Source organism: Anopheles merus, chromosome 2L (genome assembly GCF_017562075.2).
Source record: "Anopheles merus strain MAF chromosome 2L, AmerM5.1, whole genome shotgun sequence".
Classification (NCBI taxonomy): Eukaryota; Metazoa; Arthropoda; class Insecta; order Diptera; family Culicidae; genus Anopheles; species Anopheles merus.
This window is the reverse complement of record NC_054083.1, coordinates 22,467,933-22,494,471: the sequence shown is the minus strand read 5'-3', so window position 1 is coordinate 22,494,471 and position 26,539 is coordinate 22,467,933. Positions and strand designations below refer to the sequence as shown.

At 47.5% G+C, this 26,539-nt stretch overlaps 7 protein-coding genes and 1 long non-coding RNA gene across 11 annotated transcripts; 6 read left to right on the top strand and 2 right to left on the bottom strand.

Moving 5' to 3' along the window:
- Positions 1 to 2,391: 2,391 nt before the first annotated feature.
- On the top strand, positions 2,392 to 6,770 carry LOC121593635 (gamma-tubulin complex component 2 homolog). 2 transcript variants are annotated; one of them, XM_041916192.1, is made up of 7 exons: positions 2,392 to 2,764; positions 2,910 to 3,059; positions 3,124 to 5,227; positions 5,299 to 5,442; positions 5,848 to 5,940; positions 6,319 to 6,470; positions 6,554 to 6,770. In XM_041916192.1, the coding sequence occupies exons 1-7, from the start codon at positions 2,709 to 2,711 to the stop codon at positions 6,594 to 6,596; spliced, it is 2,742 nt and encodes a 913-aa protein (XP_041772126.1). In that variant the 5' UTR covers positions 2,392 to 2,708; the 3' UTR covers positions 6,597 to 6,770. The 2 variants fall into 2 exon arrangements, with proteins under 2 accessions (XP_041772126.1, XP_041772127.1); XM_041916193.1 differs by lacking the exon at positions 5,848 to 5,940.
- A 122-nt stretch (positions 6,771 to 6,892) lies between these two features.
- Positions 6,893 to 9,444, top strand: LOC121594084. The gene is made up of 7 exons (XM_041917012.1): positions 6,893 to 7,023; positions 7,094 to 7,381; positions 7,458 to 7,627; positions 7,697 to 7,882; positions 7,944 to 8,701; positions 8,776 to 8,968; positions 9,037 to 9,444. Exons 2-7 carry the CDS (start codon positions 7,114 to 7,116, stop codon positions 9,202 to 9,204), a joined length of 1,743 nt encoding a protein of 580 aa, XP_041772946.1. The 5' UTR covers positions 6,893 to 7,023; positions 7,094 to 7,113; the 3' UTR covers positions 9,205 to 9,444.
- A 381-nt stretch (positions 9,445 to 9,825) lies between these two features.
- Positions 9,826 to 12,329, top strand: LOC121593352. Its single transcript, XM_041915623.1, has 7 exons — positions 9,826 to 9,983; positions 10,075 to 10,343; positions 10,419 to 10,567; positions 10,645 to 10,839; positions 10,915 to 11,753; positions 11,815 to 12,004; positions 12,088 to 12,329. The coding sequence occupies exons 2-7, from the start codon at positions 10,079 to 10,081 to the stop codon at positions 12,226 to 12,228; spliced, it is 1,779 nt and encodes a 592-aa protein (XP_041771557.1). The 5' UTR covers positions 9,826 to 9,983; positions 10,075 to 10,078; the 3' UTR covers positions 12,229 to 12,329.
- LOC121593356 lies at positions 12,295 to 13,406 on the bottom strand. The gene is made up of 2 exons (XR_006004767.1): positions 13,321 to 13,406; positions 12,295 to 12,688 (listed from the first exon to the last, which is right to left on the bottom strand). It is a non-coding gene; the product is annotated as an uncharacterized LOC121593356 (long non-coding RNA).
- LOC121593354 lies at positions 13,340 to 15,631 on the top strand. Of its 2 annotated transcripts, none has more exons than XM_041915626.1 (6): positions 13,340 to 13,609; positions 13,683 to 13,959; positions 14,039 to 14,190; positions 14,253 to 14,429; positions 14,505 to 15,253; positions 15,329 to 15,631. In XM_041915626.1, the coding sequence occupies exons 2-6, from the start codon at positions 13,698 to 13,700 to the stop codon at positions 15,561 to 15,563; spliced, it is 1,575 nt and encodes a 524-aa protein (XP_041771560.1). In that variant the 5' UTR covers positions 13,340 to 13,609; positions 13,683 to 13,697; the 3' UTR covers positions 15,564 to 15,631. The 2 variants fall into 2 exon arrangements, with proteins under 2 accessions (XP_041771560.1, XP_041771559.1); XM_041915625.1 differs by having other exon boundaries at positions 13,341 to 13,613.
- Positions 15,627 to 18,462, top strand: LOC121593353. The gene is made up of 7 exons (XM_041915624.1): positions 15,627 to 15,704; positions 15,936 to 16,284; positions 16,355 to 16,814; positions 16,890 to 17,075; positions 17,159 to 17,877; positions 17,942 to 18,116; positions 18,192 to 18,462. Exons 3-7 carry the CDS (start codon positions 16,374 to 16,376, stop codon positions 18,312 to 18,314), a joined length of 1,644 nt encoding a protein of 547 aa, XP_041771558.1. The 5' UTR covers positions 15,627 to 15,704; positions 15,936 to 16,284; positions 16,355 to 16,373; the 3' UTR covers positions 18,315 to 18,462.
- Positions 18,463 to 18,661: 199 nt separating this feature from the next.
- On the top strand, positions 18,662 to 21,525 carry LOC121591836 (zinc finger protein 575-like). Of its 2 annotated transcripts, none has more exons than XM_041912859.1 (3): positions 18,662 to 18,795; positions 19,224 to 20,092; positions 20,182 to 21,525. In XM_041912859.1, the coding sequence occupies exons 2-3, from the start codon at positions 19,481 to 19,483 to the stop codon at positions 20,518 to 20,520; spliced, it is 951 nt and encodes a 316-aa protein (XP_041768793.1). In that variant the 5' UTR covers positions 18,662 to 18,795; positions 19,224 to 19,480; the 3' UTR covers positions 20,521 to 21,525. The 2 variants fall into 2 exon arrangements, with proteins under 2 accessions (XP_041768793.1, XP_041768794.1); XM_041912860.1 differs by lacking the exon at positions 18,662 to 18,795 and adding an exon at positions 18,823 to 19,135.
- A 237-nt stretch (positions 21,526 to 21,762) lies between these two features.
- Positions 21,763 to 26,517, bottom strand: LOC121591835 (casein kinase II subunit alpha). Its single transcript, XM_041912858.1, has one exon. It carries the CDS (start codon positions 26,304 to 26,306, stop codon positions 25,275 to 25,277), a length of 1,032 nt encoding a protein of 343 aa, XP_041768792.1. The 5' UTR covers positions 26,307 to 26,517; the 3' UTR covers positions 21,763 to 25,274.
- Between the last annotated feature and the right edge of the window lie 22 nt (positions 26,518 to 26,539).

Genomic DNA, 26,539 nt, shown 5'->3' with positions numbered 1-26,539 from the left:
TTAGGTAGAGAATTTGAGGCGTTTAGAAGCCGTTTAGTGGTCGTTTAGTGGATTAGTGGCATTTGGGTTTTTATCTTTTGTATTGATGAATTACACAAAATTTTACACAATTTACTGACAATTCACAATCACTTCACTCAATATTCATTCTTCAATTAACGAATCTAACTTGTGCAACAGCAATGAGATTATTGCCGGCGTCCGTCTTTGACACTTTGACAAGAGCCATCTCGTACCGATGTCATGCATTAAAAAGCTATAAAGTTCCACCAAGTTCGGTACCCTCTCTTAACAAGCCTTCAAGTTTCACCATGAACCCTACACATACCCAAATAACCAGCTTGAGCTCTATAGCTGATTTGAGGCTGTTTAACGAAAAATTGTTCCGATGTCGTACTTTGTGGCTGATTAAGAGATAGACGGTACTTTGCGGAACTATGGAGCTTTTTAACAGGCACATGGTACTCTTTGGAACTTTGCGGCTGATTAGCACTATGTGTAGGGTTCATGATGGATCTTGAAGGCTTGTTAAGAAAGGGTAATGAACTTGGTGGAACTTTATAGCTTTTTAATGCATGACATCGGTACGAGATGGCTCTTGTCAAAGTGTCAAAGACCGACGCCGGCAATAATCTCATTGCTGCTGCACAAGAATGAATATTGAGTGAAGTGATTGTGAATTATCAGTAAATTGTGTAAAATTTTGTGTAATTCATCAATACAAAAGATTTAAAAATATAAATATGTGTTTAAACGAAACAAATCTTGTTGTTTATTTCATCGATGACGCTTGCTTGAAAATAAAACACAAAGAAAAATAATCCCTGGCATCGCGGCATAAGGAAGCTGCTTAGGCGCTGTTTGAAAGACCCACATAGAACTTTGATGCTGTTTATCTACTGCAAAAGGCGAATTAGAGCAGCGATCTTTAGCGTGCCAAAATGAGCTGCTTAAGCAATTCTGGCTATTTGGGTAGTGCTAATCAGCCACAAAGTTCCAAAGAGTACCATGTGCCTGTTAAAAAGCTCCTTAGTTCCGCAAAGTACCGTCTATCTCTTAATCAGCCACAAAGTACGATATCGGAACGATTTTTCGTTAAACAGCCTTAAATCAGCTATAAAGTACGAGCTGGCTATTTGGGGTGAAGCCCCAAATAGCCAGAATTGCTTAAGCAGCTCATTTTGGCACGCTAAAGATCGCTGCTCTAATTCGCCTTTTGCAGTAGATAAACAGCATCAAAGTTCTATGTGGGTCTTTTAAACAGCGCCTAAGCAGCTTCCTTATGCCACGATTCCAGGGATTATTTTTCTGTGTGTTTTATTTTCAAGCAAGCGTCATCGATGAAATAAACAACAAGATTTGTTTCGTTTAAACACATATGTATATTTTTAAAACTTTTGTATTGATGAATTACAAAAAAAATTTTACACAATTTACTGATAATTCACAATCACTTCACTCAATATTCCTTCTTTAATTAACTTATCTAACTTGTACAGCAGCAATGAGATGATTGACGGCGTCTCTCTTTGACACTTTGACAAGATCCACCTTGTACCGATGCCATGCATTAAAAAGCTATAAAGTTCCACCAAGTTCGATACACACTCTTAACAAGCCTTAAAGTTCTATCATGAACCCTACACATAGTGCTAATCAGCCGCAAAGTTCCAAAGAGTACCATGTGCCTGTTAAAAAGCTCCATAGTTCCGCAAAGTACCGTCTATCTCTTGATCAGCCACAAAGTACGACATCGGAACGATTTTTCGTTAAACAGCCCTAAATCAGCTATAAAGTACGAGCTGGCTATTTGGGCCCATACGTAGGACAACAAATATAACAAAAAGTCACTGAAAGAAAAGCCTACTTCACATTTTATTTTCCAGTCGTTTAAGCTTAATATGTGGCGCTTGGGAATGGTCCAAGAAATGTCATATTCATATAAAAATTTTAATATTTACTGTTTTTACTAACAATTCACGTTAAGCCAATCAATTACCCAAGTACCACTACTCCACCAAACGACCACTAAACGGGTTCTAAACGGCTAAAGGAATATAAAAATACTTCATTTAGCAAACGACTCGTGCATTCTAAAAATAGCAAACATCTGTTGGCGCCAAATTAAACTGTTGAATACAGTATAGCTGGTAGTCATTCGACAACCTTGTGGATAGTGCATCCACTAGAGCACTCCTAACAGTATTGCGTGTACAGATGCTACCAAACTATTTGCGAAACAACGTTGTAGCTGATGTTCATTTTTTATTTACAAACTGACGCCGGCCCAGCGCATTTTTGTCATCTCGGAGAATTTTTGTTCATTGGGAATTGTTACCTTCCTGTCAATGTCAGGGCTGGTTTAAATGTTTCAGAGTAGGAGGCCAAATTTTGAATTAAATTCTTTGCCGACAAAAACACTCTCTAGAAAAAAAGGAAAAACGGCACAAAACTGCCTTTCCCCCAGTATAATTCATAGCATCAATTCTCAAAAATAGCATTCCTCAAATTTCCTTCCCAAAATAAAGTAAAACCGTTTGACATTCCGATGGTAAACGGCCAACGGCGTTCTATGTTGTCAGTGCGCCAGTCCTGTTGTTGTTGGTAAATTTTCCTGCGAACGCTCCGCGCTTTCATCGTCGCGGTGCTTAATTTTTACGAAAACTCCTCACACCCGGAGCTTGCCGAGCGTAGGCGTATGCACTGTGATGTCTACAGAAATCGTGGCCAAGAAGCTGCTTGCTGAACTAGTCAAAAAATCGGGGTAAGTTGATTTCTCCGAACGCGACAACCCCCCCGTTCCGTGGTGATGCTCAAATGAAGACGGCGGATGGACAACACGCGCGGATGGACGGATGGACACAATACACCAGCTGGCGCTTTTCACGTTCGTACCGGTTTCTTTACAGGCTCACCTACACTACGGACAACATAGTGACCATATTCCTCAACCGCGATGGCAAATACAGCAGCAAGCGGCTGGCCACGCTTTTGGCGCAACTCTTCAAACCCTTCCCCAACGGGAGCAAGTACGTGGACATGTACGCACCTGCTAATACGTACGTATGCAGAGCCGCCGCCTGTGCTGGTCCCAACTAACCCGCAGCTTGGTTAACCTTGCAGGAAAGAGTCATATCCCGCCCTGGTGATGGTGCTGAACCGATTTGCGAACGATTTAAAAACGGCTCACGCGGAAAAGGCTGCCGCCACTGTCGCCTCCGCCGCTGCCACCGTCGCTGCGCAGGAACAGTCGATAAAGTCGGACACGTCAGGCACGGCCGTGCCAACCGTCAGCTCGGAACCGGTGCACAAACGCGTATCGCTGTTCGAAAGTCCGCCCCTCTCCTCCACCCGCATCATCCCCGACCAGGTAACGCCGGAAAATGTGCAGGAAATAAAGGAGAAGCTCGTGCAGGCCACGTCCAATCCGGCGAGCAACCGGCTATCGTCCTCGACATCGCTCCCGCCGGGCAGTATGATGGCGGCGCACCATCACCACAACTATCCGTCGCTGAGCCGTCCGGCAGGGTTCGAGTTTTCGCACCGCAAGGCACCGATCGTGTCGTGGAACTTTAACTACGACGAGCTGTACCCGCTGCAGAGCAAAGCGAACGTGGCCGCCATCCCGGTCGCGTCGCAGGAACCGATTGTGCTGAAGGAGGTACTGAACTGCCTGATCGGCATCAAGGGTACGCTGATTACGCCCCGCAAGGGTGCCACTACGCTCGACCCGGACGGTGCGCTGGCGGTGGAGTTTCAGCTCTCCAACCAGCTGACCGAATCGTGCCGCGATATGGTGGTGGAGGTGTTGCCGCTGGCCGCCAACTACTCCGCCGTGCAGTCGTTCATCGAGGGCGCGAGCGTGACCGAGGGTGGCGTCGTGCTGCAGGCCCTCCGCTCCGTGCTGAAAACGATCATGACCGACTACTACCTGTCCATCGCGCAGCTCGACGATTTGCGGTGCCGCCGGGGGCTCAGCCTGCAGCGGCTGATCCAGTTCCTGAAGCCCGTCTACCCGACGATGGAGGAGCTGGCGGCGACGGTGTCCGAGATCCGGCGCAGCAATGCCCGGGGCGGTCAGGTGCTGTCGCTGCTGCACGACCGCATCACGGCCAAGAGCGGGACGAACCACGCGCAGAAGGTGCTGGTGCATCTGGTCGAGTCGGCCGCGGCGCCGTTCATGGAGATGCTGGAGCTGTGGATCTACCGGGGCGTCATTAACGATCCGCAGCAGGAGTTTTTCATCGACCACAGCTCGATGGAGCTGACCGAGAACGAGCTGGTCGACTACTGGGAGAAGCAGTACACCATCCGGAATGAGAAGGTGCCGTGCTTTTTGGCCAAACACGCGGACATCATACTGCGCACCGGCAAGTACCTGAACGTGGTGCGCGTGTGCGGCGGGGCCGAGTTTCAACCGGGCAACGCGAACGGCGGCGGCGGCGGCGGAGTCACGACGACCGATCTGCTCAACGCGTCGAGCGCGACGGCCCGGACCACGACCGCGGTCAAACGGCTGCAGTACGCACACTTCGACCAGTCGTACCTGGACGAGATTGAGGAGGCGTACAATTTCGCCTCCTCCTCGCTGCTGAATCTCATCATGAACAAGTACGATCTGATGGGCCGGCTGCTGTCCGTCAAACGCTACTTTCTGCTGCAGCAGGGCGACTTCATTACCGAGTTTATGGACGCGGTCGAGGAGGATCTGCGCAAGAGCGTGGACACGCTGCACCCGATCCGGTTGGCCAACCTGCTGGACGTGACGCTGGGGCTGTCGTCCGCCAAGTACGACGAGTATCATGACGATCTGAAAACGATGCTGCTACCGTACGGCATCGTGACGCAGATCTCGAAAATCGTCAACAACGAGGACGCGTTCGTGGACACGCTGAGCGACACGTCCCAGCTGAAGGGTGTCGAGTGCTTTACCTTCACCTACAAGGCGCAGTGGCCGGTGTCGATCGTGCTGAACCTGTGGACCATCTCGAAGTACCAGATGATCTTCCGGCAGCTCTTCTACCTGAAGTACGTCGAGCGCATTCTTTGCCGGGTGTGGATCGCCAACAACGAGACGCGCCAGTTTGCGCCGAACCCGGCCAAGCTGTACCGGTCCGCGTTTACCCTGCGCCAGAAGATGCTGATCGCCATCCAGAGCTTCGAGTCGTACATGATGATCGAGGTGATCGAACCGAACTGGCACATTTTTTACCAAAACATGAAACAGGTAGGATGGAGGTGGATTGGAATAAAATTTAAGGGGCATATTTAACCATTTTCTTTCTAAACTGTTTGTAGGTCAAAAACATTGATGATGTGCTGAACTATCATCAGGACTTTCTGGATCAATGTTTGAAGAATTGCATGCTTACCGAGCCCGATTTGCTTAAACCGATCATCAATCTATGCAATATATGCATCAAATTTTGTGACTTTCTAGCGGTAAGTAGAGCTTGTTCTGTTTTACTAATTGTTACACGTACAGCGTGCACCGGATGTCCAGCGGATTATTACGTTTTTTCACGATCAGTGTTCGAGGATGGAAAGATTCTAAATGTTTTCTCAATCTTCTCTCTTTCTCCCTCTTGTTCTCTTTTTCTCCTTCATCCTTACGGCTCTTTCTTTTTCGGCATTTTGTTTGTTTTGCATTGGATTGGAATGCATTTTGTCAATTTTAAATTATTTTTTCCGTGATGTTTCCGTTAATTTGCTGCTTAATTTATGCTCCCTACGGTGCATTGGCGTATGAGTTATGTTTTTTTGTTGTTTTTTTTGTTGTGGCATTTATGTTTCGCCCTGGTTTGCTTGCGCAAAATTTGTGCAACAAATTAATACTAAATTAAACAGGAATCACAGCGCCATTTTGTCGATGCAGAACTAACATGCATGCTCGCGTCCGGTGACGACTGCTCACTGTCTTCCGAATCCGATTACGAACAGGTACAGATAGAAATGGTGTTAACCGATACGTGTAGCGCAATCGTAGCGAAACTCTCCACCCCACAAACGACAAAATACTAACCAACGCATGAACGCATCGCCGCGCCCCATACAGTTGCTAACTCTCTCTTTCACGCGAAATAATAGTCTCCAATACACACACTGAAGGAAAAGAGATTTTTCTTAATTTTTCCAAACAAATCATCATTACCCTCTGAACATATGTTTGGTTTTTGAGGATGTTTTGGCAACAAAAAGCTAAAAAATGTAGATTGTTCAGCTCAGCAGCTCACGCTTCACTTGATGTGGATCATACTTGCGCTTCATCTTAATCATGCCTTTTATTATACTAATATGAACTTTTGCATCTTCTCGCAGACCGCAACTACCATGGCCCCGACGGAAACGTTCTCGGAGCGGGTGGAACAATTTCGCCAAGATTTTACCGACCAGCTCATGACGCTGCTGCGCAAGATTGCGGACGTTGCGACGTTAAGCACCTCAGAACGTTTTATCAACCTCATTTACCGGCAAGTAGAAGCCATGAGCGAATGTGAGATGAAGAATTTGGACCTGTTTTTTTAACACTCTGTGTAACCCCCTTCACCAACAGAATCAACTTCAACTCGTACTACAGTGAGACGAACGAAAACTAGAGGAAAGGTAACCCACCATCTGTGAGCAATGGAAGATGGAGGAAAAAGTACAACTCTTAAACAAAAAGCATCCCCGCTTGCCAAACTCTGTCCAGCACCTAACACAGCCGCCCGTGTAAAGCACCTTTCCTTATTTCCGTTAGAGTATGCATACAATAAATTAATATTTTTTGTTAAAAGCCGTTGAATTCAAATTCTGTCCTCCACGCTATCGCACGCGATGTGACACAAGTACGCAGGCACGCTGACATTTGAGTGGAATTAAAAACAGAAAGAAAGAAAGAAGAAATCTGACACATGGTTTGGGCTTGTTTTGGTTTCGGGCGTAAAATCCCCCGCAAGTTCGCTTGGTTGCTGTGATTGGCCGTGATATTGGCTGGCTGCTTGTTTTTCCTTCTGAGAGCCACTTTCTGAAGCCAGTAAGACGGTAAGATTAAGGGATTGTACTTACGTGTTGTTGTAATTTCATCAAATAACCTTTCCTCTGCCCGCTGCAGAGAACGAACAAGCCGACAAGATGCCGTTTTCGTGCTGCTCCGCGTCGTTCTGCAAAAACAATCGCTACAACGTAAACAGACGCGGGCTAGACATTACGTTCCACACGTTTCCACCGCTGAACTATCACAACGTGAGGCAGTGGATCGAGTTTTGCCAGCGCGAGGAAGATTGGCTGCCGAACAAACACTCGGTACTGTGTTCGGCACACTTCAGGGACGATGATTTTCAGATGAACAACTGTCCGATCATCAAGCAGGGCAAACGGTTGAGACATCTCAAGGGTTTTGGTATGTGGGATGAGTTGTGCCGTGCAATTTTTGGTGTGGCGTTACAAACGTTTTTGTCATTTCGTTCTCGTTTCAGCCGTTCCTTCCGTCATGAGCCGTCCGCCGATTACACTGTCCAAGCGCCAAAAGCTTGACGAGGTGCGAATAAAGCTGCTGTCCAATCTTTACAACAAGGATGAACACAATACAGGATCGGAAAATGATCACACGTACAGCGAGGCGAAAACAGACGAGCCGGAACAGAGGGTATGGGAAGAGAGGGAACGGGATGTAACGGATGGTTATAACAAAACGTGTTTTGTTTTGCGTCGACAGGATCCTTTGAATGGGTGTAAGAAGAGTATCTACTTTTTGCAACGATATCCCAACGTGTGCGCATTCTGCTTGAGACTGATGGAAGACGATTCGGTGTTCCTGCCGCTGGGGCACTTTCACGACTCGCTGGAGTGTACCATCGAGCAAAAGCTGGATGAAATAACGGGTGATCCGATGGATCAAGAGGTATGGTGTGACAAAGCTCAGTCCCATTGGCGTTAGTTAAAAACATTCATGCTCGTTTTAGGATCGAAGCGATGTGCAAAACCTGCTCCCCGACAAGGTGTGTGAAGAATGTCTAGAAACGCTGATAAAATTCCACCAGTACCAAAGACAGCTGGATTGCATGAAGAAATTCAGCACCAGTATTGCACACCTGCTGCACGGCAATCCGAACCCGTTGGAAAATCTGTACCAAGACCAGGGTCCTTATCTGGTGAACATACTGCGCAATCTGGATATTGCTCAAGGCAAGCGGGTAAACCAATCGCTAGAGCAGGTGCTGGAAGAGGTGACATCGTACGGGCAGGATAAGCAGAACCTACCCATATACGCGGAAGGTCCAGCGGATCCGCGATCGTTCGACCAGAGCTCTAGCACGGACGATGCACTGTCGGAGAGTATGGACACTTGCGACGAAAGCGGTACAACCGGGCCAACAGTGACCAAGACTCCCGTCTCTGCACGGCCCGGCGAACGGACGCTCGAAATCTATGAAGTGCCGCACGGGAATTCGCGCAAGCGGTTGGCTGAAAAGAATGAGACCCCAAAGCTGCACACTTGCCCGTACTCTACGATCTGCCAAAAGTGGTTCCTCACGGAAGAGGCCATGCAGCAGCACATCAAGGAGGAGCACAAATCGTTCGATTGTCACATTTGCGGCAGTAAGATAGCGTTCTACGATCTGTACCAGAAGCACATGGAGAGTCACACGATTGCGCGCGCCCTGCTGCGGTCTCACAATCGAACGAGAGCACTGTCGGAATCGATTAGCAGTGTAATAAGGTACCACTGCGGTAATGGGAGGGTGTTTTAAAGCAAACAATTATTAATGTGATGGCCTCTCCCTCTGTCCACAGTGATGAATCGACACAGCTGGAGCAGAAGAAGCGACCCAAACCGACCGGCAATTATGTGTGCGGAACTTGCCTTGGTGTGTTTGTGGACGATCAAGATTTCAGCAGCCATCGGTGTTCCTTAGCATCTAGCACAAAGCTTGCAACGCCCCAAGATATTTTGCTGTCCAGACGAAACAGAAACTTTACAATCTCGGTAAGGGGCCTACCCAAGGTACCAGAAACTTTACAATTGCCCGCCATATTAATTGTGATCTGTTTCAGCCTGAACATGCTGTAGGTGCTACTGCTGGATCGAAATGTATAGCGAGTAAAACTTTCTTCCCACCCGTTGTTACTGCAAACCACAGTAATGACAACAGCGTCAAGTTACTTGACATCCAAATTCTCCATCAAGAGCATTCGGCAGCAGAATCGGAAGAGAACGAATGAACTGAACTGATGCTCACGTCGCGTTATCCTGTGCCTGATTATCAATCAAAAATCGATTAGGAAAAAGGGCCACAAGAATTGCAACAATATGAAATGTACAATGTAAAATCGCTGAATTCGTTTAGGATTCCATGCATTATTACTTTTTTTTACTAGCGCCATTAATAATTCTGATTTCTGATTGTGAAATATATAATATTTTTGTAAATAAAAAAAAGGAAAATATTTACAAAAATGATACTGCTTAGTAAATAGAATTGATTCAAACACGTGCGCGCTTCCAAGTTTAACGCCTGAACGCCATTGCGCTTAAAGTTTAGTTTAAATTTATATTTCTATTCAACGGACAACACAATATCGAACATCAAATGCTTAGTTTTGATATTTTAATGACTTCCATTAATGTTTGTTGAATATATAATGCATTTCGCAATACGCAACCATTTGCGCGACAATTACGCAGTGAAGAGGCAATCTCAACGGATTGTTTGGGTTTAAAATAAACGTACACCAATACAATGACGCATCGAGCTGTATAGCACCATTGAGACGCACACACGCACACGACCAAACTTCTCTTTAGTTGGAGCTGTCAAAAAATCTTTCCTTTTTTTCTTTGTTTACAAAGTTTGTTGTCGTTCGTGGTTCGTGCAAAGAAGTTGGCGTACATAATCAAACGTACATTCGTTATTTATGTGAATTTATCCGCTCTGGTCGAAATTTTGATTCTTTGAATCAATTTCTTACTTGTTACAGTTCACAAACGCCACAGAGTGTCGGTGCGTAATAGTGCATTAAAGCCGATCGACGGTACAAGCGTGTGTGGTGAACATGAGTAATGTTTCCCGTTTTCCCATCCGTTTTTTCCAGCGATATGACCAATTGTTCGTGTGCCGTAGCGGACTGCAACAACAATAGGCGGAATGTGAGAAAACGCATGCTTGACATTGGTTTCCATACGTTCCCGACCGATTCGGTGCAGAGGCAGCGGTGGGTGAAGTTTTGCCAGCGCGAACCATCCTGGCAGCCAAAGTCCTGCGATTCGATGTGTTCGGTCCATTTCAAAGAGACCGATTATCAAATGTCCCACTCGCCGTTGATACGATTGGCAACGAATTTGAGAAGGCTCAAGCCGGAAGGTATAGTGGCACCGAGTGTCTTACCGCCATTCTTAGGGCCTTTCTTCTGACTTGTGCTTCCCGGTATGTTTCCAGTGATTCCCACTATCCGGAAGGGCCGTGCTATTCCAGTAGCAGCGCGAAATAAACTTGCACGGGAAGCCCGGCAGAAGCTTGAGCAGGAGCTGTACAGCAAAGACGATCAGGATATAGACATTGACGAAATATGTAAAACGAAATACAAGGTTGGTGTGGTAATGTAGCTGTAGTAAACATAACAGCTCATTCGAAAGCATTATTTTTGAACGAATTTCTTCAACAGCGCAGCGGCAACAGCTCCTCTGTGCTGAGCAAAGTTGTGTACCGGTTGAACAAATTCCCCAACATTTGTGCATTCTGTTACAAAACCATCACGGATGAGAGCGTGTTCGTGCCGTTCGATTCGCCGCACGAGGAACTGCAATGTTCGATCGGCCAGAAGTTTGACGAAATAACGGGCGAAACGATGGACCGTACGGTAGGTGCATTTTAAAATTTCGTTAAAACACTGGAGAAACTTAAAACATCCTGCTTCCCGGTACTCCAATACTAGGAACGAATCACGCTGAATCATCTGCTGCCGGACAAGGTGTGCACGGAATGTCTGGAAGTAATGATTAAATTTCACCAGTACCAAAGACAGCTGCAGTGTTTGCGCAAATTCAGCTACGGGCTGGCACGGCTGCTCAAGGGCAGCCGAAAGCCGCTGGAAACACTATACCAGGAACAGGGCAGCTACCTGGCCCGCGTGCTAAAGAACCTAAACATTTGCCCCGGGCCGGAAGAGAAAGTGACACTCGAACGGCTAGAGGCGGAGGTGGCTACGTACGGGCGCATCAAGAAGTACACGCTGTTCGTACCGAAACCCATGCCGATGTCCAGCTTCCTGCACCAATATGCAACGGCAATGCAGCGGACGGAACAGTGTGCCCCAAAAAACAACTCGGCCCCAGTCAACAAAGACCGTAACGAGCAGGAAGTACATATGCTTCACGAGGTAAACATCGTGGAAAAGCCACCAGTTACTACTGCTTCCACCAGCCAGGTGGCAGCCGCGCCCGCGCACAGAGACGATGGACAAGTTTCACCGCCCGAGAAGAAAGCACGCAGCAGACCGCGGAAAGCAGAGAACGAGGCGAATCACGCGAGACTCTGCCCGTACGCGGCCATCTGCAAGGAGAGGTTTGCGGATGAACAGTCGTTGCAGGAGCACATTGCAAATCGGCACAAATATTTCCACTGCAACGCCTGTGGGGTGAAGATAAAGTTCTACGAGCTGTACACAAAGCATATTGAGAGTCACGCTATCGCACGTGCGTTGCTGCTGTCGCATAACAAGAAAGCGACGAACCAGGAGCTGGAGTGTAAAAACTGTGGCAAGACGTTCCAAAGGTAAGCGAATACAAAATAGCAATTGCAAGTGCCGTGCGGTATAATCACATCATTTACGCAGCGAGCAGATTCTTCGACGCCACGAAACGACCCATGCCGGAGAGCGCAACTACGTGTGTGGCACCTGTCTGGGGGTGTTTTTAACGAGCGAGGAGTTTGGCAAACACAAATGCCCCACCGTAGAGATGAAGGTGGAAACGGCCGAGGATCCGTTCACGGATAATGTTCGTGTCGAACCGGCGCTTAAAAGGGTACATGAAAAGACCGTCTTTGAGGTTGGGAAGACTCATTAATCTCTTTTTTTGTATCAATTTCCTTCATTCGTTCTTCATAGCCCGACTATAAACCGGACATTCAAGTTATATCAACGCGGGCTATTGAAGAGTACAGTAGTACTGAGGAGATGATAACGGAGGAAGAATATTTGGAGGAAATCCTTGAGGACGATCCCGACGAAAAGGAGATAGAAGATTGAGCGTAAGAGCTTAAAACTGATGATCACCATTGTAACGCGCCACAAAAACTGTACAGAACTGGATGGTTCCCAATAAAATGGCACCTTATAATTGAACTCTATTCATGCGATAAAAGGTGTTAAGCAATTTAAACTCCCTTAAGCGATTACCTGGTGTCCGGAGTTTTCGTGCCCATGAACAGCAATTGCTTAACGCACTTGGCCACATTCCTTATCGTTCAACAGCTAGTTGAAGCTCAAGCTTGGAAAGTATGGACGTTTGGTTGGGCTGGTTTGCTTCTATTGGCTTCGAGAGCAGTTTGACTATTTGGAGCACCTAGAGAACTATCGGGCAATGGTCTTGTGTTGGGCAATCCGTCTCCATCGTCGTCGTTTGCTGCCGGAAAACGGTTTCATTCTTTGAAGCGTTCGATAAATGACTTTCCATTCTTTGGGTCTCTAGATTGAGCTTGTTTTCTTACTAAATTTAAAATGAAATAAAAAATTAATTGGTTAATTGATTTAGAAATTGATTTTTAAAAAGACAGTTGACATTAGTGATGTGCTCTTTGAAGCGCAACCACGACTCCGATCCGATTCCGGCTATTGCTAGTCCGATTTATGATCCGGTAAAATCTGAACCACTAGTTCCGCTCGGAGTTGGAGTCGTCCAGAATCGCCGGGAGTCTACCGGAGTTGTTTGGAGCCGGAGTCATCTGGAATCGTCTAGAGCCGATCGGAATCAGAGTAGGTCGTAGTCAACAGTAGCCATTCATTTCGTTATGTTCTTTTCTTTCACTTTGTGCGTGCACTTCGTAAACAGGTCTTTGTGTCGAAGGCCTACTCCGGATAACTCCGGATGACTCCGACTCCAACCGATTCCGGACAACTCCGGACGACTTCGGATGACTCCGAAAGATTCCCAACGACTCTAGATAATGCTAGGCGGACCTGCCTTCCGGAGTCGATGCCGAAATTATCGGAGTCGGATGGGAGTTGACTCCTGATTTTTGCCAACTTTATCCATCACTAGTTGACATGCAACGTATCCGAATATATTTCTTCGTGTATAGGGTACTTCATAACGGAGGACAAACAAATCGTTTGACAGACTTGTCGGTGTTGTTTATCTTTTTAGCGCCTTCCGAGTTGATTGGTTCCATTCGCGTGTTGAACTTATCGTAAAACTAATTTCTGACATCAAAAACACTCTTTTTGCGAGGTATTTATCCATTTTCTTGCGCCCAGCAGTGTTACTTTATTCCGGATGCACTGGGGAACAACAACTTGGTAAGGGGTTTGGTTACCTTTGTATGTGGATGGGCTAGTGAAGTAAAGGCACGAAGCAGGCGACGACTTTAGAAAGCACAAACCACACTCCACAAAGCCACACCGGTCCTTTGTAGGTAATTTGGATATGGCCGTAATTTGAAAACGTTCAATAGTTTTCTAGTAATGGTACCTCTTATTTGCAGCACACTTACCACAAAATGCCCGAAGGCTGTTCGGTAGCGTCCTGTACCTTCAACCGGGAACGGGTGAAATCCCTTCAGCTGGACATCATCTTCCACAAGTTTCCTACTGACCCGCTGCTGAAGCAGAAATGGCACGAGTTCTGCAAACAGAGCCCGAACTGGAAGCCACCCAAGAACGGTTTGGTTTGTTCGAATCACTTCACAAAGGATGATTACCAAATGACCCGGTCCCCGCTGCTGCAAGCAAACAGGCTGTATCGAATGCTTAAAATCAATGGTACGGTTGGGCGGAGTTTTGGTTGCTTTGTTTAGGGAGTGTTAATTCAATCGTTGTTTCGATCCCGTCCCGATTCCAGCGGTACCATCCATCCGGAATGGTGTGCCCATTCCCGTAGCGACGAGCAGAGTGATCGAAGAGGCGACACGCAAACAGCTGTACGAACAGCTGTACAACAACGACACTGCCCACGGCACAGAAGCGGTCTGCGAGCTGCTGGATGGCCACAAGGTACTAAACTGACCATATAGTGTCGCTAGATTGTTCGTAACGATTGCTTTCTGTCGTTGTAGAACCGCTTACCGAACTACGTTTACCGCCTGCACCAATTCCCGAACCTATGCGCCTTCTGCTTTACAGCTTGCGCGGACAGCAAACAGTTCTTTCCGCTCACTCAATACCATAACGAGCTGCGTTGCACGATTGGCGAAAAGTTTGACGAAATTGCAGCGACAACGACGGATAAAGAGGTACGTGAGCTTCGTGGCTTGATGTGTGTTGGCATGGTACCGACATATTGAGAATCGTTTCTTTGCCTCCCACAGGAACGTGCCGCCCTGCAGCACATGCTGCCCGAGAAAGTGTGTAAGGCGTGCTTGGACGCACTCGTATCGTACCACCAGTACCAAAGACAGCTGAAATGCCTGCGCATGTTTAGCACCGGGATGGCGCAGCTGCGCAAAGGGAACCGCAAACCGCTACAAACCCTGTACGCAGTCGAAGGCGATTACCTGACGAACGTGCTGAAGAGTCTCAACATCTGCCCGGAGATGGAGAAGCAGTTTAACCTGTATCCCGAAACGGCGCAGGGCGTTACGCTAGATATGTACGTGCAGGAACAGAAACCGGAAGTGACGGTTGCCTTCCCACCCGTACAGCAGCATACAACGGTGAGGGTAAACGAGGCACCCGCATTGGAAATGGTTGTCGAGCAGGCTACGGTAGATGCTGCACCTAGCATCCCTACTTCTGCCAGCGCCCTTCTGGCGCAGAAACAAAAACGCGGCAGACCGCGGAAACGTGAGCCGGACGGCAGCTGGAAGGAGACCTGGTGCTGTCCGTTCGTGAACGTTTGCAACAGGTGGTTCGCGGATCAGGCCTCGCTGAAGCTACACATGGCCACCCGGCATAAGTACTTCAAATGCGACACCTGTGGGTTGAAGGTGAAGTTTTACGACGTGTTTAAAAAGCACCTGGAAAGCCACGCCGTCGCACGTGCGCTGCTGTTGAACCATAATAGTAAAAGTAAGAGCGCGGGAGTGAAATGTGACATCTGCTTGAAGGTATTTCAAAGGTAAGGGACACACGGCAACGGGACATATGGGACATACGGGACATTCTTTTCATTCGCATTCTTTCGCGATTTCAGTGCCGAAGTTCTTGAGCATCACATGCAGAGTCATTCTTCGGTTGGGACCGGTGTATTTATTAGTTTGCCCGAATGTGGCAGCAACAGATTCAGTACAAAAGGTGGCCACCAAACGAGTGATTCAACATGTATCGATGATTCGGAAAATGATGCGTGGAGTGTCGATCCGCTAGGCTCGGAAGAGGTGCCCACAAAGGGGGCATTACTGTCTTATTTAGATCATGACTACATGTAGGTAAGGCTAGAACCGACGAAAATGAAATGGCAGAACAGAATAAATGAACGCATGTTTTCAGAACACAACGGAATGGTTTCGAATTTATCTGAACAAATTTTGCCATTTTCTGCGTCTATTTTGGTATGAACGTGTGTGTGTGTGAGTGCAATTTCAGTTGGTGTTGGGTAAATCTAAATCCCTGAAATGATTCAATGAAACAGAATCTCGGTTGCAAAGATTAATGAATCTCAAAGATTAATTAATCTCCAAAGATTCATGAATTTCAAAAGAATCACGAATAGCTGGGAATTCATAAATCTCAAGGGATTCATACATCTCCAAAGATTCATTGAGCTTGGCCTGCTCATTATTCTTCTTTGGTTGGCGTAGCAACCTACGGGGCTATGCCAGCCTATACATTTATCTTTCCAGATTCATCAATCCTTAGAGATTTATGAATCTTTGAAGAGTTGATTCGAGATTTGAATCACTCATCACTATAAGATTCATATGATTGAATCACAACGAAAGATTCGTGACACCCAACGCTGATTGCAGTGTGGTCGATATCTGTCAAACCTTGCTATTCAACATGGCCGCCATAGGAAGTGGATGAAAATACCTGCTTGGACCAGGTGTCTGCGTGTTTCTGTTTGATTGTTTGTTTATTTCGTTTCAAAAGTGAACAGTCCTTTTTACCCTCTAAATCGAATATTGTGCCAACTCTTGCACACTTTTGGTAAGCTCCTGGCGATGATAATAACACGTGAGACATCATTGTTAAATGTTTATCTTCATTCCGTTTCCAGCATAACCCACGCCCCCGAAATGCCCAATTCCAAATGTGCGGCTGCATTCTGCAACAACCGCCGGGTGGATGTTAGGAAGCGCAAGCTGGCCCTAATCTTTCACGCCTTCCCGGCGGACGAGGCGCTGCGCAGCCGATGGATGGCATTTTGCCGTCGGGGCGTCGATTGGACGCCCTTCAAGACCGACGCCGTCTGTTCGGCCCACTTTCGCCACGAGGACTACCAGATGGCTCACTCGCCGCTGCTAAAGTTGAGCAAAAATCTGCGTCGTTTGCGTGTGGATGCGGTTCCTTCGGTGCGGGAGGGGATGGTTGTTACCATTTCCAAAAAGCAGAAGCTCGAGGAGCTTGTGCGCCAGCAGCGTTTGGAAGAGCTGTACCGGCAAAACAATCCGTCCGCGGAACCGTCGACAGATTTCGATCACACGTACAGTGGGGTGACGGTAGCGGAAGAACTGAAGGTACGATGTCTCCCTCACAGTGGAGTGCAACAATGGGATGAAAGTGAAGCTAAAGCGTTTATTTTTTTCATGCAGAATGAATCGCCCGTGCTAGAGAAGATTGTCTATCGGTTGCAGAAATTCCCCAACCTTTGTGCGCTCTGTCTTCGGGCGATCGATGATGAGAAGCTGTTCACACCGTTCGCTTCCTACAGCGAGGCACTGGAAAGTACGATCGAGCAAAAGTTTGATGAAATAACGGGAGAAGTAATCGATTCGAAGGTAATAATGAGGGTGAGGTAGGTACTGCGGGTTACGGAACCATCCTCTGAACGTTCGTTCTTTATTCTTCCCATCGGGTACAGGAACGTACCGGCATACACCATCTACTGCCGGATAAGGTGTGTGCGGAGTGTTTGGAGGTGCTGATACAATTCCACCACTACCAAAGACAGTTGCAGTGCTTGAAAAGGTTTAGCACCGGAATGGCACAGCTGCTCAAGGGCAACAGGCAACCGCTGGCAGAGCTTTATGCCGCCCAGGGAGACTACTTGGCGAACGTTCTGAAGAATCTCAACATATGCCAAGCAGCGGAGGAAAACATTACCCTGCAGCGGCTGGAGGCGGAAGTGGCAACATACGGACGGGTGAAAAAGTACACAACGTTTGAGCAAGACCTTCCCCGACGTGACACCGGCGCGGTGATGAATCGATGCGAAGAAACAATTCCTGCAAGCTGTTTTCAAATCGATTGCATTGCCACTTCCCCCAGAGAGGCAGAACAACGGCATCGATCCCAATCCACCCAAGAAGCGGACGGTACGGGTAGAGCAAAAAAATGGATCTGTCCTTATGAGGAAATTTGTCGCGAGTGGTTCCTGGATCAAGCCTCGTTGCAGAAACATATCCATGATGATCATAAGGTTTTCAAGTGCCGCACCTGTGGGTATAGGATAAAATTCTACGATCTTTTCAAAAAGCACATCGAAAGCCATGATATCGCCAGGGCGCTATTGCTGTCGCACAACAAAAAAGACACACCAACGGGAGGGAAATGTGAAACGTGCGGGAAGCAGTTCCAAAGGTATTTAAATGCTGGTGTCTACTGCTAAAAAGTACCTACAATCGATCTTTTATATCATTTACAGTGACGAACAGTTACGGCGCCATAGAGAGACTCATGCTGATTCCGGGAACTATGTTTGCGGTAGGTGTCTCGGTGTGTACGCCAGTGAGCATAAGTACAACAATCATCGGTGCAGTAGGAGAGTGCATGAGGCCACTGGTTTGGGACAGTTTGAAGCTATGGATGCAGTAACAAAAGTAAGCAAATTTAGCCATTTTCATAAATGTTGCGAATTAAGAGAAATAATCCATTTCTTTATAACCCATTTGCAGTATGATTGTGAGTCAGATATGGAGGAAGAATTATTATCCCAACAATCGGACGAAACTGGTCAATTTGCACCCTCTAGGCACGATAGGAGTGTTGAAATGCTTAGTATCGAGATTCTACAGTAAAATCTTTGTTTTTTCTTGTTTAGAGGAAGGCATTTGTACAAATTGTGAGCTCCTGCTGGATGAATGATTAATCGGATGTGATTAGAAAGTGTAATTTTGAAATCGGCGATTTTTACGCAAAAATGAAATATTATTCTTTTTTTCATAAGAGTCCTGTTATTTTATTTCATGTTTTGCACAAACAATTATTTCATGTTTTCCACAAAACAAATAATCCCTATAAATTAAAAAAAATGCATGCGCGCCCAACGGTCACCACAAAACATCAAACTAAATCTGTCATCCACGCGACCCGTTGCGATACGCGCAAAACGATCGATTGCGTCTGCTGCGTGTAAACGTCACGCTCGTCTTGATGGTAAACAATTTGGAAAACAACAATCTCGCTTGTGCCCCCTAAAAACCAAAGAGCGACGACCACAGCGTAACATATTTTCCGCCATCCTGCGATCACTGAAACCACCGACCGTCGTGGTAAATGGTAAGCCAAAACCGTTTTCCTCTCACTACGCTCGCCATTGCGCGGGGCAACTCTTGACAAAACTTCGGCAAATGCCAAGGGGATGCCCCCTGCTACCGCAAGCTACCAAGCCACCGTGCGTCCATTGTGGAAGGTGAAGCAAGACGGACCGAAGCTCTTAAGTAAATAGCCTGTTTGGGGGGAAAACTATCAGCATCATCATCTTTCCGGTTAGAACAAGTTTCGTCCCCCGAATGTGTGGGAGAGTGTGTTTTGTTTTTGAGGTTGATTTTGCTACACGGCTGGCACAATGATGCCCCGCTGAGTGTGTGGTGCAGTGACGTACACACGATGTCCTGCTGTGCGTAGAAGTAGAGGCAGCGAGCAAATGATGCGGAAAGATGTGCTGAAGCAATCCTTTTTTCATTCATTTTCCTGTTTAATTACAGCGTTTGAAAGTGATTATTGAAGACATTTGAAGACATTGGACGCTTTTCCTCGACCTGATGCGTGGATAGAGTAATACGTAAACTTCGTGGTGCCTTTTGACTCTGGTGAAAGCTCCCTACTACCGCTAACGCTTCACTTCAGGTGCACATACCGGGAACGGGCATACCGAAAACAGCACCCACCCACACATCCAAGCGTGTACCCATGCCTTACGCCTCTAGCCGCTCGCAGGAACACTAAGCCCCACTCCCTCTCCATGGACGAAGCACGCATGCATCCAAACGCTGGCGCCGTGGGCAGATCACAACCGATGCCGAACTACGACCAATTCACGCCAGCCGATATGAAAAAGTATTACCCACCCGGTGCAATGCCGAATGTGCCGCCGAATGTAGCGGAAGGCTCCTCGATACCGCTACACTTTGCGTCGCTCGCCGGGCTAGATCTCGGCAAGCGGTTAGGCCAGCCGGATATGTACTTCAAAAACCCTTACAACACGGAAAGCGACGAAGATGGGTCACCGGAGGCGGCCAACGGGATGCATCTGGCTGCGGCGGCGGCGGCAGCGGCAGCAGCAGCAGCGGCTGCATCGGTCACTGGTGGCGGGGCGGCCCAAAAAACCAAACAACCTCGAAAACGGCAAAGTACCGGCAAGCGCAAGCCAAAGCTTCCGAAGGAGGAGTCACCGGCCGAGCTGGCGCTGCGCAAGTTCCCCTGTCCGGAGTGTCCCCTGTCGTTCAAGACGGGGTACCACCTGAAGCGTCACCATGCGACGATCCATCAGGACCAGCGGTTCCCCTGCACGGTGTGCCACACGTCGTACGGGCGGCGCGAGAAGCTTCGTGCGCACATGGAGCTCATACACAAGGTAAGGGTGTCGATGGGAGTTTTGGGGGAGAAGATAGGGGAACAAGATTGAAAAGCATCGCTCAAACTAATTGCCCCGCTTCGATTCAGATTCAAAGCTACTTCGTGTGCGAAATCTGTCTGGTTTCGTACGAAAGCGAGGATCTGCTGCAGCGACACGTGTACCGCCACGAGCATCCGAAGCCGCTCGAGTGCGCCACGTGTCTCACGCCGAACGCGCGCACGTCCGATGGGAACTACAGCGGCAACCATATCTGCATCACGTACCAGAACAGCTACGAGTGTTGTGGGAAGGATTTCGGGTACCATTACTACTACAACCGGCACATGCTGACGGTGCACAACATTAAGACGAATGCGCGGGTCAAGATACCGAAGGGCACGCTGCTGAGCCAGTTTCGCGCAATGCGCTCCTCGCGAGGATCGTGAAATGGGTGTGTGTGTGTTCGTGTTGTCCCCCCAGGATTATTTTAGTATATAGCAGCAAGTTGTGTACTGGTGCTGGGCTGAGTGCGGTGGCAGCAGGTCTTGTTTGTCCCGGTGACTACGGAAGGTGGAGAATGTTCTTTTCTTTTTTTTTTAACAATAATTTAACAGCAAAACAAGAGGATAAATCTCAACACTGGCCAAGGCATGGGAAAACCGTTTTTACTAGATTTAATGGAAGAACATATTTTGTCCTCAGCTTATATCAGTTAAAGCAACATTCATTTAAATACTGTTAGTTTAACGTGCAATCTGGAATTGATTTGTGTGCGATTAGTAGTACTTCAATTCTTGAGATGATTGTGTCTGTTTTACTGATTTTTAAATAGTCTGATCGAGGGAAGGACAGAAAGAGCAGATCAGACAGAGAATCGTGAATAATTCATAACAAAAGGTCAAACACGCTGTACCCGATCATAAGCGAGCGTTGCGAGTAGATATTTTCTATAAAGTCTTCTAAACAAATTGGGATTGAATTTATGCAACAACTCTTACATGGACAGTACAGTGCAGCGCCAGTCAGTCAGGCAACCACTATTCTTCCACCATCCATTGAGCATTGAGCCCGTTTCGTGCCGCGTTTGGAAGTATTACACCTCAGCAGCAGCAACAATAAAAAAAACGAAAGAAAGTAACAATCACACATTTTAAACCCGTCGAATCGTGTGGTGTGTGAGACGTTAGAATAATTGATTATTAAAAATTAAACACTCTTCTACATGGTCCAGCCCTACGCACGTTGCTGTGTGTAGGTAGGGGTCGGAACTACGTTTAGGCAGAACCATTTCACATAGCGCTAAAACACACAGAAACCCTTTGAATTTGTATATAGTTCGTCCTTCTTTTTGTTTTTCAAGTGTATCTACCCGGAATAGGGTGGTAGTGGGAGCGTGGAAAACAATACACAATTTAATGGACGAATAAAACCCGCAAATCGCAAAGAGTAAAGAAGCACGTGAGTGTGGTATATTTAATGTTTTGTAGGATGTCATCCGAACTAATGAAGTTAACCACGGGTTGTTGGTTTCTCCTTCCAAAGATTCATCTTTATTGTTTATCCATATTGTTTTTGTAATGGGAAGAGATTGGGTGGGGGCAATTATGGGGGGGATAAGCATCGACATACCCAAAATTTAAGGAAGGAAGAAATTGAAATATTTAATTCAAACATATATACTATAACGGTTATTTTATAGATGCATTTATTTCACGATCACCTAACGACTTGGGTTGATTCATTTGAAAAAAAAAACCTCCTCACCGTCGTACGCCAATCCAGCCCGGGAGAGAGAGAGAGAGAGAACCACAAATTGGGGAATTTTAGGTGTGTGTTCGTTAAAACAATAATCATTAAAAAAAAAAAGGCACAGTGTAAAACATAATATGCTAAAGATATCCACTCCATGCTTAACAGAAGGACCACGTGATCGCATCAACGACTGGCGGAAGTGGAAAAGGAGTGACAAAACAGATACGCAGGGAAGGGAAAGCGCATTTGCCCTTAACATACACTCCCGTGTTTCCACTACATACATCCACTAATTATTAAGCTCCACTACGGGGGGTCGCTTGTGTCCACGCTCGACATCAATTCACTGCGGGGGATCTCGGCTCAGGCCTGTCTGCTCCCCTGCTTCACCACTTCCGGTCTGTCGCGTTGCTGTTTTCTTCTCTCCGATTCGTCACGGTTATCCGGGAGTTGTGAACGGTTTTCTAAATTAACCCCCTGTGGAGGGGCAATGTTGTGGGGAGACGGCGGCTTGAGGCGCTTGGTTTAAATAACGAACAGCGAAGAACTCTACTATAGTAACAACAAATTTGTAAAACAAACGAAATGCATATTCTGCCAACCAACAGCCTACTACTACTAGCTAGCAGCGAGCGTGAATTGATCGATGAGCGTTCCTCTTCCCTCTGAGCAGATGTGGGACGGGGAAGGGACTACTGTCGAGGGAGCGGGTAAGTTTTATTTCTTATTCTTTCCTCTTCCTGTTGTTCATAATCACCCCCCGACCTCCGTCCCCCCGTGTTAACCAATGGGTTGGATTGGTAGAAGGGGGTGGTGGGAATGGGGATTTCAGAGGCGGCCATTTTGAGGGTATTGTTTTTTTATTAATATTTGATTTCACTTTAATTACAAAAGAAAAGAGCAGAACAAAATACCTGTTTTGTAATAATCCTAGCGTTCTTTTTTTGTTTCGTTTTGTTTGTTTGTTTAAATCTGTTTCTATATAAACTGCTGTTTTGCTTACAATGAGAAATAAAAAAGATGGGGAGGAAACGGAAAGTAGTAGACACGAGCGAAAAACAAAGCATGGTGGTGCGCACAGGCTAAGAGTGTGTGTGTGTGTGTGTGCTTGTGGGAAGAACCGCACAAACCTAAGTGTAAAACGAGAGAAAGTCTAGCATAGGTCGGTGAAGAAAAGAAATAGTTGAGATACATTAAAAAAAACAAAACGATGGGAAGGTTGGATACTAGCGGAGAGATTAATGAAAATGAGAGAACTATAAAGAGAGAGACAGAGAGAAACGAGAACAGATGGTTTTAAAAGGATACAAAATAAATGAAATAGAAAGAAGAGGGAAAGCATAAACACATCAATTCTTCTCATCATAATCGAACAATCCTACGGGGGGGAGGAGCGATACAATCAAACATCAAGGGCACCACTACTTTACGAGTACGTTTGTGGGAATTGTGGCGTTTTTTCCCCTCTTCCAAATTACAAAGCGAAACCCATTTTCACGGGAAAGTGAAAAGAACTGAAGGAATTAGCTAGCGCAGAACTTTCACCGTGAGACATTTTACTTCAACTCCATCTAAGTAGACGGGGAAACTCAAAGACCGCGGACGGACCCTGCATTTCTATGGGATGGTGGTGGTTGTTTGCAAAAACGCGTCCGACCTTCTAGTGTTACGTACCGCAAGAACCTTCACCAGACAAAAGCCCGGGGGTTTACTTCCGCGCTTTTTCTGTGTTGCGCGCGCTTCTTTTTTGTCGCAATATTTTTCATGTTCACTCGCGGGTACACAACGGGCACGATCGATACCCAATAATTAGTGTCGCAATACGCTCACGCACTCACAAACTGAACCACGTAGCAAAAGAGAGAGTGAGATAGGAAGGTATGCACTATGAGCTTAGTGCACCTCGAAATTCAAATGACGATGGGGTGTGGTGTGTTAGCAGTTCTTCTTCTGTTCGCTTGCTATCCTGCGTGGTGTAAATGCGTAAGCCTACTTGCTCCTTTCTTCATCTATCGCATTTGCAAAAAGGATACACCGCCATGAAGCTTCTGTTGCACCTCAGCAACGCCGGGGTTTTTTTTTTTTTTAAAAGGGGTTACGGTTGTCGAATTCATCCTGTGTTTATATTTATATCTCACTGAAGCATGATCATTATATGTAGTGCTAAGAAATGTTCACTATCCTGCTTAATAAATGAGTGTTGTTGAGGGTGAGGTGGTGGGGCGTGAAGGGGCTGACTGGTGATTCCTAGCCTTCGCTTTCTAGTATCCTTTCCTCTAACCGGGGCTTTCTGCTGCGGGATTTGAATGGGATTTGCTACAAATGCTTCCGTCACGGCACGGCAGACGAAGCGGGCAAAACATGTGCATGTCCTTTCTGGCTGCCGTGTGTCCCGGTTATCCGACTCATATCCTTCGTAAGGTTAGTGGTTTGATGTTCGTGCCTTGCATTATTCCTTGTTTTACTAGATTTACCGATGTTTGTTTGCTTTTTTTTCCTCCATTTTCCTTTTATGCTTTTCTCCCTGTTGAGAAGAAGGGGATGGAGATAAAGCGCATTTTACATGAAAGGTTACTTATTTGATGTTCTTAGCATCTTCTCCTCAAACTCGCACTCGTACTTTCTCTGTTCGCTCTCTTTCTCGATCCTTCATTTATCGCTCTCGCTTCGTACTTGCCACTTTCCCTCAGTTGTTCAATGCGTTTTCTGCTACGTTTTAAATTCTCTCGTTTAGCATATGTGAACCTATTCTAAAATAATCCCCGTTTTTTGTGTTGTTTTGCTGTTTGTTGTTTGTTGCAATTATTCGGGCTAAACTTTTTCTTCCCCTACTAGCTTTTTTCTTCATGTTTTGTTATACGTTTCTTTTTCTGTGTTTATCAATATGCCGATTATTCGTTTTTCTTTTTCTCTCTCTGCGAAAGCGCACGGCGATGGACACGCACTCAATCCGGAATTGGAAAGAACGGCATCCAAAGCTCCCGCGTTCCCGCTCTCACGCCCGTTCCGTCAAAACCTTACTCGTTTTAAGCGCGCTACTTACTCTTCATTTTCGCTCGACACCTCCCCGGCGCTCGGTCATGTCCGGCCGACAAGCACGCACCATCGCCGTCGGTCTCGTTCCGCCACAGGTGTGAATGGTTAGCAGCGCCGCGTACGCACCACATCCTCCCAGCAGCATCCGCGCCAGGCGCGATCCTCCACCGACGGCGGCGAAAGGAAGGGAGACGGGAACACCGAACGGAGTGGGGCGGCGTCGGCTGCATCTTATCCACCCGTTGCTGTTGCTACTGCTGCTGCTGTTGCTACTCCACTGCTGTCCGAGGTGGAAACGCTTGCTCCCTCCTCGCTGCGGTACGTTGGTGCGCAAGGACAGGGCGGCGGCAGACAAGGTGGTGGTGGTGGTGGTGGTGTGGACGGGCATGACGGAGGAGGGCAGGGCGCATGTTTAGTTGGTGCCGCCCTTGGCGGAGGAGGTCGGCGGTGGCGGCATCTGCCCGTTGACGATGATGGCAAAGTACGGATGCTCCATGGCCTCCCGCGCGGTCAGGCGCTCGAAGTGGTCGTAGCGCAGCAGCTTGTCGAGAAAGTCGAGCCCCTCGGGCGACACCAGGTGCTGGTTCTCCGAGTGCACGAAGCGCTCCCATCGCTTGCGCGAGTGACGCGACAGGATGTCGTTGAAGCGCGGATCGAGCTCGATGTTGTATTTATCCAGATAGGCGAACAGGTCCTCAGTGCCGAGCACCTTCGCGATGCGCACGAGCTGGTCGTAGTTGTCGTGGCCGTGGAAGAACGGCTCCTTGCGGAAGATCATCGACGCGAGCATGCACCCCAGCGACCACATATCGAGCGAGTAGTCGTACATCTGGTAGTCGACCAGCAGCTCCGGCCCCTTGAAGTAGCGGCTCGCAACCCGCACGTTGTACTCCTGCCCCGGATGGTAGAACTCGGCCAGACCCCAGTCGATCAGGCGCAGCTTGCGGTTCTCGTGATCGATCATCACGTTGTGTGGCTTCACGTCACGGTGCATGATGCCCAGACTGTGGCAGTAGTCGAGCGCCTTCAGCAGCTCGTACAGATAGTACCGGATGTCGTAATCGCTGAGCGTTTGGTACAGCTGCTTGAAGTCCGTGTTGTTCACATGCTCAAAGATGAGGGCCGGCGTACGGGAGACCGGATCCTTCACCACCGCCAGCAGCGTGATGATGTTGGTGCCGCCCCGCAGATTCTCCAGGATCTTGATCTCGCGCTTGATCTTTTTCTTCTTGACCGGCTTCAGAATCTTCACCACGCACTTCTCGTTGCTCGTCATTTTGATCGCCTCGAACACCTCGCTGTACTTGCCCCGGCCCAGCTTCCGCACTAGCTGGTAGTCATCCTGGTTCACCCAGTCGACGATGTAGTTCTCGTAGTCCCAATATTCACGTGGTTTATGCGAATTTACATCCGCGTACACCCGCGCACTGCTCGGCAGCGTCATTCTGCTGGTTGCCGTCGTTGCAAACGTTGGGACTGGTGGCGTTTCTGTTCACCTTCTGCTCGCCGTTTTGCTATCTTTTCGACCGACCTTTTGCTACTTCGCCGTCCCCGTTTGCTGCGCGCTGCTGTTGCTGCTGTTGGTCTTTCCTTTTTTTCCTACGGCAACTTTTCTTCCCTATCCGAAAAGGGCTGCCAAAAGACAAACGTCGCAAACGTTGACATGACAAGCGGTTT